The sequence below is a fragment of the Equus caballus genome, chromosome 31 (genome assembly GCF_041296265.1).
Source record: "Equus caballus isolate H_3958 breed thoroughbred chromosome 31, TB-T2T, whole genome shotgun sequence".
NCBI lineage: Eukaryota > Metazoa > Chordata > Mammalia > Perissodactyla > Equidae > Equus > Equus caballus.
Genome location: NC_091714.1, coordinates 17,101,841 through 17,114,496, shown reverse-complemented (window position 1 = coordinate 17,114,496; position 12,656 = coordinate 17,101,841). Strand labels below are relative to the sequence as shown.

At 41.0% G+C, this 12,656-nt stretch overlaps 2 protein-coding genes across 9 annotated transcripts in view; one reads left to right on the top strand and one right to left on the bottom strand.

Moving 5' to 3' along the window:
- The window catches only part of PCMT1 (protein-L-isoaspartate (D-aspartate) O-methyltransferase), a 53,113-nt gene extending 51,270 nt beyond the window's left edge, over positions 1–1,843 (top strand). For 5 of the 8 annotated variants that reach the window (XR_011434406.1, XM_001495403.6, XM_014738211.3 and 2 more), the window contains one exon: positions 1,036–1,843. Coding sequence is in view for 2 of the 8 variants with exons in the window: in XM_001495403.6 (XP_001495453.4) it covers positions 1,036–1,048 (13 nt within the window). In the remaining 6 variants the exon portion in view is untranslated. Of the gene's footprint in view, positions 1–470; positions 553–1,035 lie in introns of all 8 variants that reach the window. The other 3 variants (XR_002805219.2, XR_002805218.2, XR_011434407.1) reach the window with 1 other exon arrangement.
- Positions 1,844–5,037: 3,194 nt separating this feature from the next.
- LRP11 (LDL receptor related protein 11) overlaps positions 5,038–12,656 on the bottom strand; it is a 39,904-nt gene continuing 32,285 nt past the window's right edge. Inside the window, exons 5-6 of the mRNA XM_023633003.2 lie at positions 11,898–11,993; positions 5,038–8,637 (exon numbers count right to left, since the gene is read on the bottom strand). Coding sequence (XP_023488771.2) covers positions 8,483–8,637; positions 11,898–11,993 — 251 coding nt within the window. The 3' untranslated portion in view covers positions 5,038–8,482. The remainder of the gene's footprint in view (positions 8,638–11,897; positions 11,994–12,656) is intronic.

Below are 12,656 nucleotides of genomic sequence, written 5' to 3'. Positions count from 1 at the left end.
TATTGTCTGATAATTGCTTAATTCATCACTTACCTGGAAAATTTTAGCTCTTTATTTACCTTCCCTTCAAATTTATTTTAACAACTTAAAAAAATTTTTTATCTTAATTTTTATTATAAGCAAATTGCAAGAATAGTACAAAGAACTCTTGAATCTCTTCACCCAGAATTACAAGTTATTGATATTTTTCCACATTTGCTTTCTCACTCCCTCTTTCTCTCTCTCCCTCTATATATGTAATATTTTTTCTTGAATCATTTGAGATTTAGTTGCAAACGTCACACTTCTTTACCACTAAAGTACTTGAGTATTTAATATTTTTGCCACTCAGATTCCCCTCAAATATGAAGCTTTTAGGCTTTTCTGGTGGCTTTATTTTTTCACTTTAACAGCTTTATTGAGGTATGATTTGTATATCATACAACTTATTTTAGACTGCGTTTTTACTCCTTCCTTCCTCTCACTGGCAGTGGCTGGTACAGTGCTGCACCTGGCTGAGCGAATGGTTTCTTTTGGAGCTGATAAAGCTGCCTTATGAAATCAGCTGACCAGGTATATTATATCTACAGATGATGCTTTTCTCTCCCAAAGAGTTTGGGTTGAGATTGACCCACTCAACAATTGCTAACAGATACTCTAAGCAAAAGACTAAATTTTTGTCCAGTTTTGTGAATGCAACTATAAAAAATTATTTGAACTCTAAATACTCAAGTCATCATTTTAAAATAAATAGTATTAGCAAGATCCTAGGTCTAAAAGTTATAACTTCTCTTAATTTTTTGGTCTTGAAGAATGTTCTCGTTAGAATTAAAAAACAAAGAATTCCAGCCCTTTAGGTTCCATACTTCATTCTGGAGTAGCATGAGAGACGCTTGAATGGCTGACTTCCATTTTTGCTTTGTTTGTTCTTTTTTTAAAAAATAATATATTGCTTGGTGTATTTTTACTGATTTAATAGTGTGCCTAAACTATTAGAAAGCCAAGTTTTGCAGTATATAACTCCTACTTACATATTTCTCTCTTTTTTCCCCTCAGGGACGAACTGTAAAAGCAACATCAGCTTGACCAGTATATAATATTACAGTGGATTGCTCATCTCAGTCCTCAGAGCTTTTTGAAAACCAACAACATCACAGCTTGTTTTCGACTTTGTTACACTATTATTTTCAGCATGAAAATGTGTGGTTTTGTAGGGTTTCTAATTCTTCAAAGAGGCACAGAAGCCAAATTGGTAGAGGAGGGATGCAAAGGATAAGTCTGTGTATTATTACTTTAACACGCCTACGTTTTACTTTAAAATATTAAAAAAAGGGCTTCTGCAAAATGGACAACTTAGTTTGTGAATTGATTTTGAGGAGTGGTTTTTCTTTTCTTAGACACTTAATTCTGTTCCAATATGAATTTATCAGATCGCTTTCGTGCATCAGATAACACCACCATTCACAAGTTTGGATTCTTGGTTTTTGGACGTCTGTTAGATGCTACTAAGAAAATAGAGATGAGCTTCCTTTTTTAAAGCTTTTGATGTGGTGTCATAGAGTAGCATGTTGTAGATACAATCAGCTGCTTCGTTACCTTACAACTAAGCGTTTGTAAATATTAAAACTTAGGAAGATGGCCAGCGATGTCTCTTAAAACACTCAGCTGTTCAGATTGGACATAATTGACATAGTTCTTCTTTCTCTCTTTAAAAATTATAGGAGACCCGTAGCTCAGTGTTGTTTTTCTCTTTCTGATTTGCTGCTGATAATGTACATGAATTTACCCTGCTGTGTAAGCTGTGTCCTAGCTACTGAACAGTTTATGCAGTGCTGCTTTGCCAAATAAAGTTGAAAGTACAGAGGCTTCAGCGTGTTTGATGTAGAAGAAGAACTGCGTGTCCGCCAGACCCGACGGCTGCGATCGCAGAGGAGAAGCTGTGTCTCTGTTGCTCGGCTACATGAACTCTTAGTAGGTCAACAGCGTTAATCCAAGTGTACGTTTGCAGAATGTGACTGCGTTTCTTGAGGACAAGAACTACACCTCATTTATCATTTTTCTTTGCCTAACATAGGGCTTGTCCTCTTGTAGACATACTGTAAATGCTGAATGAGTGAGTGAATGAATTGACTTAACGTCAGGGAAGGACAGGCTTGAGCATAAATTTACCAAAACCCATCTCTCACCTATAAATAGATTTATTAATATAATGATTGTAAAATGAGTTTCTAAGAAGGCAGTAGCACTTTGGGATCAGTTTAAATGTTGTAGTTTTATGCCTTTTATAATAGGATCTTAGTTTGTTTAAGGACGCTAGAACTTGAAATAGAAGCCCTTTCCTCTGCTGTCTGCAGGTGCGTGTGCTTCCGACACGGAGATCCTCAGTGAGGGTTTAGGCCCTCTCCCCACCTCTTCAAGTGTGAAACGTGACTACTTTAAAAATGGCTTAAAAATGATGCATACATCTTTTCACTACTGTCTCTTCTTGGGCAAGGTCTTAGACACAGGAAGCTAGCATTTGTTGCTAGCCAAAAGCTGTGAGTTTAAGTTCATTGCCAGCTTCAGCTTGCTCTTGTGGTACTGCTTCTGGACCCAGGCCATGAACCCTTTTGGTCCAGGACTCAGTGTCGTTTGAAGTAGTTTCAAAGGTCAGGTATTCTTTAAGACTTTAAATTAATTCTTAAACTTCTCCACTAGTCTGTATCCTTCATAGCCGTCACCAACATTTTATTATATGTAAATCCCTTTGTTCTGTCTTGGGGATGGAAGAAGGCTCCTCCGCTCCAGGAGTGTGCAGACTGGTCGCGGGGACAGTTTATAAATCTGATGGGACAGACTAAGTGCCACCTGCTCGGTGCAGTCAAGTGCTGGGCCAAGTGCTGCTCTAGGCCTTTACACTTTTGTGAATTAAAATACTTAACTGTTGGGGGCTGGCCCCGTGGCCGAGTGGTTAAGTTTGCGCGCTCCGCTGCAGGCGGCCCAGTGTTTTGTTGGTTCGAATCCTGGGCGCGGACATGGCACTGCTCATCAAACCACGCTGAGGCAGCATCCCACATGCCACAACTAGAAGGACCCACAACGAAGAATATACAACTATGTACTGGGGGCTTTGGGGAGAAAAAGGAAAAAATAAAATCTTAAAAAAAACAAAAAACTTAACTGTTGAATAAACAGGAATGGAGTTTAAGGGAGCATCAGTAAGTGGATAGAGATGGAAATAATTTCTACTAGGTCTAAGAGCTTTTCTCTTTGAGAGTTGAAAGTATGTGTTGGTCAGAGATAAGAAATGTCTCATTAATCTTTAGTATTCATAATTTCTAAAATATTTTACTGTTTCACTTTTCCTTAATAGAAGTGATTCCTTTATATAATATGAAGGACAATAATGAAAATATTTTAAAAAATTCCAGTCTAGTGAGATCTCATTGAAACAAGGTGGGTTTTTTTTTTTTTTTTTTTTACAGATTTGATTTTATTAAAGCCAAATCTAGCTCTCAAAAGTTGAAAATAATTCCAGTTTCTAATGAAAGTTTCAACTCTTTCTCAACCAGTAACATTTGAAAAAAATGACATTTGGGGGCAAATAATACATTAACATTGGAAAAATATTTAAAATCCCTTACCCTTTTACAGACACTGCTTTTTTCAGAAAAAGTCGATTACACGTTTTAAATTGACTATAAGGTACCTATACTAAGGCATCTTAAAAATTCATGTAAAATAGTATAACATTTTTTAGTAGTAACGTAATACTCATGAATTCTTCAAAGCTATTTTCGGCATCTGATTGTCAGCCAAGGATTAAAGCTCCTCAATTTTGTTTCATTATAGAGATGGGTGTTTCTGGTTTTCAGCTAAATGTTAACAAATTTTCCAGTAGTTTGGTATGGCACTAAAGAACTCATATGACTGTGGTAATTCAATACTAGGGTTGTAAATGAAGTAACTAACATGGGTAATTCAAAAAATGTCCTAAATGGAGTTCTCAAGGCCAATAACTTATTTTAGGTAAGTGCTAAAATTCTTGCAGGATATAAATCATCATTTCCCACAGCTTATTGTGTTCTTAAAGAACTATACTCAGTAAAACAAATGAGTTCTGATCAGATTTCAGTTTTATCTCTCCTGATTTCTCCTACCCTTTTTCAGGAGGATGACAATTTTTTGTCCCCATCATACTTAAAGTGTGGCTCAAATACAATGCCAGTAAAAAATCCTGCTTAAAGAAAACTGGCTGCCTCTGGGGCCAAGGACGTTCGTGTTTGTGTATTATAATATAATAATAAGGAAAACAAGTCTGATCATTTCCTTGTCCTTAATCTTTCTAATATCATTGCTACAACAGTAATTTTGGTTCCCCACTTTAGGCTGCGTCTTTTTAGCTGACTTTGTATTGTTTGGGCCAGGACTCTTGACTTTGGTTCCCCTAGGATGCTGTACTGGGCTGGTGACTCCCTCCCTCCCTCCCGTCCTCTCTCTCTTTCCCTTCACTTCCTTTCCTAACAAGGGGAAGTTCTAGGGGCTGCCGAGTCCGAAGAACTCATGCTCAGGTGGACTGTCCCAAGAGGATGGCCATCACAGAAAGAATGTTTTTGTCCACAGGACAGGTGATGGCAATACTGAGGACATTTAAAATATGTGAGAGTAGCAATCCAGGGGCCTGTGGCAGCTGAGGACGTTTGTATTTGAATTTCCAGCCCTGATCACTTCACTGTGCCCCCTGAAGGATCGCTCTACATGGAGTAATTTCTTTTGCCATCACTATTTGTTTATCTGTTTTTTTGGTGATGATCCCGTCAGGGTTTTGCCTAGAAATTACACTATGGATCAAAGAGCCTGCAGAATTTCCATTTTAACACTATTGTATCAGTTTTAAATCAGTTGCAAAAAGGATATTTTCAGGGAAAAAGACCTGCCCTTCTTTAGGATGTTGGCTCCATTGAGCGAATAGGTTGTAGGCAACAGATAAAGCAGGACAGGAAGGTATGGGTAGGGGTGTTGTCAGGGAATGTCAGACTGTCCCCCTCACTGGCAAAAAATGGAAGGCATGGTCTTAGATTCATAGTTCACAGTTCTGATTTCTTTATTCCTCTATATACAAAGCTCCAGATAATATATTTAGAGATTCATCTGAGTCTCTGTTTTCATCTGTGAAACTGCCTTGTTTTAAATATAAGAACACTGCCTTGTGATTTATTCAGATTTTTGGGTCTTCAGTCATGAAATGATGATATATGAAAATGAAAGAGAACTTTTTTTTAAAGTCTATACACTCAACATAAATTTCCCTAATCTTTTTGGTAAAAATTAAAATTTGTTTTGAGGAGTTTCCTAAGTTTTGAAGTAACTTCATAAAAAGATCTTTAGGCTGAATGATATTATAAGTTGATCTCTTTCCAATTCTGCAAGATTAAAAACTGATGTGATCTGAGAATTAAAATAAGTAGGAATGAAGACATACTTAGACCTAAATAAAGTAAATGGAGGAGGCTCCATTTCAGCCCTTCAGTCGGTTCCTGGGCACATTCAGCCTTGGGGTGTCTCACCTTATTTTCATCCTTGGTGATTTCATATTTAGCCAAAAAAATCTGTATGCGTTTGCCATTAAAGTAGCTATAACTTGAAATGTACACTATCTTTAGAATACTAGAATCGAGTAGGGCAAAAGAGCTGGGAAAATGGGGCCAGTACCTAAGAAAAAGCAACACAGCTGCTTAAAAAGCCAGGGAGAACATTTCTGAACAGCAAAACTGCAAGCTAAGCTCTTCCCTTTCTATTCAGCCGGGGCAGTTTTCTGTGAGAAAGTCCTATTCAGTTTTAATGCCAACAGTTGTAGAAAACCTGGAGTCCAGAAAAGAAAACAAATGGAGTAACTGTGATAGGAACAAAGAGGCGTAATCCCAAAAGGAAGCAAACTGAACATGAAATGGTTTGGGGACAGTGGAATTGAACACGGCCCCAAATGCCAGCATCTCAGGCTCAGATGCTGATGTTACGTGGCCTCCTCAGTATGGCGTGAAGCTGAGGACAGTACCTGTGTTCTGGGGCACACCGCACTGCAGTACGGTTCCATAGGTGGAATCCGGTTAGCTCATCAAAAGGATCTGCCCTGAACAGCAATGCTGAGGAACAAGTAGAAATAAGCATCTATGTGTCCAGGTCATGGGAAAATATGGGAAAGAGCAACATAAACAGCCGTCAGTGACTGAAAGGAGGTGCTGGTGAATGTGACGGAATCACAGAGCCAAATCCCAGAGTCGGAAAAGTCAGTGGGAGAAAGATGGAAAAAAAACTATTATTTTCCTATGGAGGAGGACATACTAATACTCAGGTGACTTGAAATATGAAAGTGCTTGTGGAAGGATGGACTTGTACTGAGAATTAAAGGAAGAAAGTTTTCAGTATTCAGGACGATGGTTTAGGTGGGCCTTTTCTCAGGAAAAGAGATGTGAAACACAAGGACATGTTTGAGAGGTAAATTGTAGACAACTTTCCCTTTTAAAAGTCCCATTCAATCCATCTGACAATAGAACTGTTTTGCAGACCTTGATTCTCCTCTAGTCCTTACTTTCCTCCTTTGTAAAATAGGCTTGGTAGGATTAAATCCATGCAATATAGTAATGGCTCTAAATATTAGCAATGTGGGATTATATTAAAAAGCTGTCAAAAAAGGCTTAAGAAGAAAATACAATTTATTAAAGGAATATTGTACAGATAGATATGGGACAGCTTTCCTCAAGTATTTCAACACTCTAGCAATACTAGCTTGTGTTTACTTTCCTCGCGTATAAAAGATGTGCTGAAAAACGCATGCCTCATCAGTTTTGATTTTATTGGGTATGGCTGTAGGGGACATCCTTTTATAAAAAACAAACTGCCCGGCATCACAGAGCACACATCGTGAGTTCATTCACACAGTCATCTCTCCAAATGCCCTTGAGGAGAAATTGAAATCTTTGCTCAATTCTAAACATCCAACAAAATGCTTGGGTTTCTCAGGAAATAAAAATAACCAATTTCTTTGTTTTTCTAAGACTAACTTTCCATTTGTTAATGCATTCTATTGTATCTCTGACCCAAACTAAACCCTTTGCTAGAGGAACAACATACCTCAGCTTCAGTCTGAAAATAAAGGGTTCTAGAGTGTTTTCACGTATTTTAAAAGATTTGCCACTTATGGTAAAAAAAAAAACCATATTATGTAAACAGGAACATCATGTGAATGTAGACAGGCACCACGCTATACATTCCTCATAGTAGAATAATTTCTAGAATGTGTTAAATCCCGGCATTAAGTGGTGATGGGAATAATTTGCCTTTAAAATCCTACATATTAAAAGGGAAAAGATGCTAAGCTAGATGCCGGTTTTCTCTAAAGGTGAATTTGTGCAAAACTGCCTATGCTCTGGGAATACGTAAGTGTGGCAGTCGCTGATTACACATTATGACATTTTATAGCATTAAGTAAATAATGGGGAAAACTGGCTCATTCATTGGGTAAAAGAACCTGCTGATACTTAAACGTGACATTTTTCACAAAAGCTATACCCAGAAATCCACTCACTCTTCTGTTTTTCAATTTGAATGCATTTTTCTTTTCCATCAACACAGACTCATGTTGCAAACTAGGGACTGTATGAATGAGCTACTGTGTTCTGGGTCGTCGGGCAGTGTCGAGTAGACAAGAGAAAGAACTCAGCATCCTCCTTGCTCGCTTTGCCCTCAGCTGAGTTTCTGTTAACATGTTTGACCTGCCAGGTTCTCCGCTTCCACTTTGATTTCCTTCTCACTTCATGACCATGTTAGAGCTATTTGCGACCCAAAGTCTGGGTTTTTTCTCCTACAGGGCAGCCTAATGAGGCAGCCACCTACATGACATGTAGTCAGAGGCCCTGGGAAGAACCCCCTTTGACTTGCCCTGCGACCTCACTGACCTGTTCCTAAGGTTTATAATTCAGGTATTCCAGCCACAGGTAGCATCTCGCTGAGGGTGTAAACTCATTTGAGGTCTGTTCTCAGAGCAGGTTTTGAAGGGAGAAAACAAAGGAGAGCATTGGAAGCTTAAAGTGAGGAATAGGAGACCCACAGAACCAGGGAAAGCTGTGCATAACGTGGTCCAGGGTTGCCAGGGGCCCATCTGGGCTTCTAAAAAGTAAAGGGTCAGCACTGCCAGTCTAAGGCCATCGCTTGAGGTACTGAATTTTCTGCCTTGGTTGACTACAAATTTCCATTTTCAGTGACAGCTTACATAAATCAGAATTAGCTTTGAGAAAGTCTTTAATCATATGGACTCCTCTCTAAATTTCAAAATATTTCACATACTTCCCAAGGAAAATCTTTCTAGGATAAATAAAAACAAAGGTTTGGGATTTGCAGAATCTTCTGGGTTTTCAGTTTTCTTAGCCCAGTTAGAAACAAAAAAGGTTGTAAATATCCAGAACCCAATATATGTATAAATTATAAGTGAAACATGTCCTTGGCCCCAGCTATATAACTATGCTTATTACAGATACATCCCATTTATGAGGTAGTCAGACTCCTCAGATGTAATGGGACGAGCTTTTTTAAGTTTCTGTTTCACCAGTCGGAGTCGGCAGGCGACCATGAGAAGCAGCGAAGCGGTGATGGCCAGACCCAGGGCCAGGGGGAGCACTGCACCTGTGAGAAGGCGAGAAGGGAGGGCAGGTCAGTGAGGAGGAACAGTAACACCACCGTTGATAAGTGATGGCGTGTGCACGCACGGTTAATCTGAACAGCTCAAGTAGGCCCCTGTATTGCCACCATTTTGCAGATTAACTGAGGTGCAGAGAGGGGAAGTAATTGGCCTAAGAGCACAGAGCTTGTAAATTGCAGGTCTAGGTCCCAGACTGAGACTGCTTTAAAACCAGATTCTTTACCAGGTCCCTACAAAATTTGTATAGCGTCAGTGGGTACAAATGTTAACAGTCGGTTCACCCTTATATCCAACTGTAACAGACACTCTGTAAATGGAAAACTGCAAGGATACTGTGACCATGGGATATTCTTCCGCTGTAGTCACAGATTACATTTATGGATTCATGAAATGACTATGGACTAACTCCTGATTTCGTGTTCTTGTTAGGGCTTTAAGAAATTTATTTCCTTTCCTAAATCCAGGGAACCTACTCTCAGCCAGTAGCACCATTGTTGAAAACTAACTTCAAAATATGCTGGTGTAATTTTGACTAAGGGTAGTCAGGGAAAAATATCTCTAGTTATCCTTCACAGGGTTTTTCCTGTGGGATTGGTCCTAGACCCCCAGACTAGAGGCCAGCTTGGGAGGCCTGCAGGAGTCGGGAAGGGACGGGGTGCTCCAGATGAGTCTTTTTTATCAGCTCAGCAGGCTCTATTCTTAGTCTGTCTACTCCTTGTCAGGCCTGGCTTGGAGATGAGATGGTGGAGCTATTTTTAGCTGCAGGGGTCTTGCCAAGTGGTGGAACCAGAGGAGCAAAACTCTCCATTGCATAAGTTGATTCTATAACATTTTCTTTGATTTATTCATTCATTCTGCATTAAGAACCATGTGTCCAACACCAAAGTAAGTACTCAAAGTAATCAAAGATAATAAGCTAACGCTAAAGATGCTAGCACTGTTCCAAGTGCTTTCCAGCTGAAATCCTGTAATTCTCACAACCACCATAGGAATTGGCACTATCATCATCCCCGCTTTACAAAGGAGGAACTAAGGCATCAAGAGTTAAGTGACTCATGTAAGCCTGGAGGGCAGTTCATATGGTAAGCGCTGGAGCTGGGATATGGCCCCAGACAGTGCAGCTCCAGAACCACGATGGTACTGCACTCCTCCAAAAGGCAAAGGAACTCATTTTATAATGACTTCAAGTCTGGACTTGAACAAGGTTCCTGAACAAGACTCTCAGGAACAGTCTGGAAGTGTCTGGGCACAGGAGGAGGGGATCGGGAAAGTGTATTAATGACTGTTGGGTACCAAACAAAGTTTGGGGTGAGGCTGGTATTCCCACAGAGAATTGTGAAACATAGACACCAGTGATAAACCAACAGTCTAGAACTTGATTCTAGAGCTGGCTCAGACGTTCCGCACACATGAAACCCCTCTGGAGGGGTCAGGAATCACTGCTGAATTTCTCCAGGCTGACAGTTTGGGGCCTTAGTAGCTACCAGAGTCTCCTAATGGCCACCCTGAGGGAAGAAACTCTGAAAGGGCTCAGGGCCCTGAAGGTGTCGGTTCCGCCTCATCCTCCTGTACCAGCCATGTAAGTTGGATACGTTACAAAGGAATGGGGCAAAAAAAGAGACTTTGGCCATCCGTTTCTGAAACCCCAGAAACCCCAAACCATTTCTTACAAACTGGAACCCAACGCAGAGCCTGCTTCTGCTTGCTCAGGGCAGGACAATGGTTCAAGGCTGCCCTTCTACATGTCGGTGACTCGTGTAAAGATGCGCACCGGTGTTCAGGCTACAGGGAAGGGAGTGTGTTGAAGATCCCAGTCCTGAGCCTGGGGCTCAAGGTTCAGCTGGGGTCACAATGAAGCAGACATGAAACCCAGGGGAATTTTCCATTTGCCAAGTCAGATAGGAGGTTGCTGAACTCTCCATCTGATCCCTGTTTAATGCCTTGATGACAAGGAAAATGAGATCTCCCGTAAAGTCCTTGCTAGAACACTGAAAATTATTCTAGATTTTTTCAATATGTAGTTGGAATGGTTTCTTCAATGTTTTTATTTTGGGAAATTTGAGATTTAAAATTTTCCAACCCCTTCTAAGACACATCATGATAATGTTCTCAGAAACCAGCCAAGGGGATGAATTGGGTATTCTGTCCACACGACTGGGAGTGACATTCAAAACAGTAACAACTAGAAAATAACTAGAAAGGGCACTGGCTGATGGGGCAAGGGGCAGGCCTGGTTTCCCTTTGTATGTCGATGGGGGGTGGGGCTCTTTTTATTTAAGTATCTTGGGACAGGGTACGTCCAGCAGGCCAGCAGACTGGGAGCTTCCAGGTTCTTCATATCTGCATTAGTTTAGCCATCTACTGTGTAAAATGTTACTTTAATACGGTCCAGATATTACAAAAACTACTCTCGGGTAAAAAGAAAGTTTTCTCAATCTTTAGATGTATAACTTTGTTCTCCTAAATCTTTTACTAATTAGTTTGTGGGGTTTAGGACTAAAACCTGCCTTTCTACAGGACTATGTCAAAAGTGTTTTCTTTCTAGTTAAAAACAACCACAGTTATGGAATTATGGTATTCTTCTTCACTTTCTAAACATCCCTTCAACCTCCCACACTCTTCCCCATTCCCGCTGTCTTCCATCTCTGTCACTAGAGCACTTGGGGAGAGAACTGGGTGGTCCAAGACCTTTACTCCTGTGGTATCATGACTCAGTCGATCATAATAGCCATCATTTATTTGGCTCATTGTATGAGCCAAGCAGTGTGCTAAATGCTTCGTATTAATGGTCCCGTTTATTCTCCCTGACAACTCTGTGACGCAGCTATGGGTTGTTATCTCCATCTTCCTAAAGAGGACACTGAGATCCTCGGGGAGAAGATAATGCCCGAGGGCACAGAGGTCAGTGGTGGAGCAAGGACTTGAATCTCGGCGTCCGATTCTGGAGCCCGTGTTCCTAACCACTAGGCAAGAAGAATTACTCTTTCCTTAGAACGTTACACCTGGAAGGGACTAGAGGGATTACAAAGGAAGAAGCTGAGGTCCACAGACGGGGGTTACCAGTTCAAGAGCCCAAAGATGGCACATGACTAGGAGATGAGAGCACAGTGGTGCTTCTGCTCCACAGGTCACTGCTCTTGTCATGAGCTCCTGCAGCTTCATCTACTACCCTCAACTAGAGGCTCTGTGGTCCCGTGAGGGTTTATTTGGTCCTCTGCAATGAGTCTCCAAGGCACACATTTACCTGCTTCTGGGGCTGGGTGTTCCCCTCCTCCTCGATCACTCTTTGACTCAAAAATATAATTTTCCTTTTTTCTGTTCTTCTCTGAGGAACTACTGTCTGTGGAATATAAATAGAACATATGTTGAAGGTGCATCAAAAACTTTAGGAAACAGATATGAAAATACAGCCTTATTTATTGTTTTAGGATGGACTTAGAGAAAGCACTTACAGGATTTATTTCTCCAATAAACACAGCCTATGTTTGATACTAAAACACTAGACAACAGATGTGACCAATTTAATAAAGCAGAGTGTGTGGTGAGGAAAAACAGCTGGACAGAGAGAGGGCAACGAGCGCACCATCCCAGAACTCCCCGCACCCCGGAGGGGGAAGCAAGACCTCAGCAGGAAGAATCCAGGGGAGTCTCTGGGCTTCACACCATGGAGAGCAGGACAGTCAAGAAAGGTTTTCTTTAAAAAGTACGCACTGAGCATCCACAAGGCCCTGGGACCTGCTCTTTCACTTTCTCACCTCACCCTGCTGGCAGGTCCCAGTAGCTTCATTTTTCTGGCTGGGCTCAGAGAGGCTCAGGGCTCACCCAGGGTCATCAAGTAGAGAGTGGGTCACAGGGCTGGGATTCAAACCCAGGGGGGCTCACTTCTTATTGGTGGAAACCAGCACGTCTGAGTGAACGCTAGGCTGCGAATCCTCACTGTTCCGTTCTGCGTCACCTTTGGCTCTGGCACTGCAAGAACCTCCCCCACAGTCTCTCCTTTCAG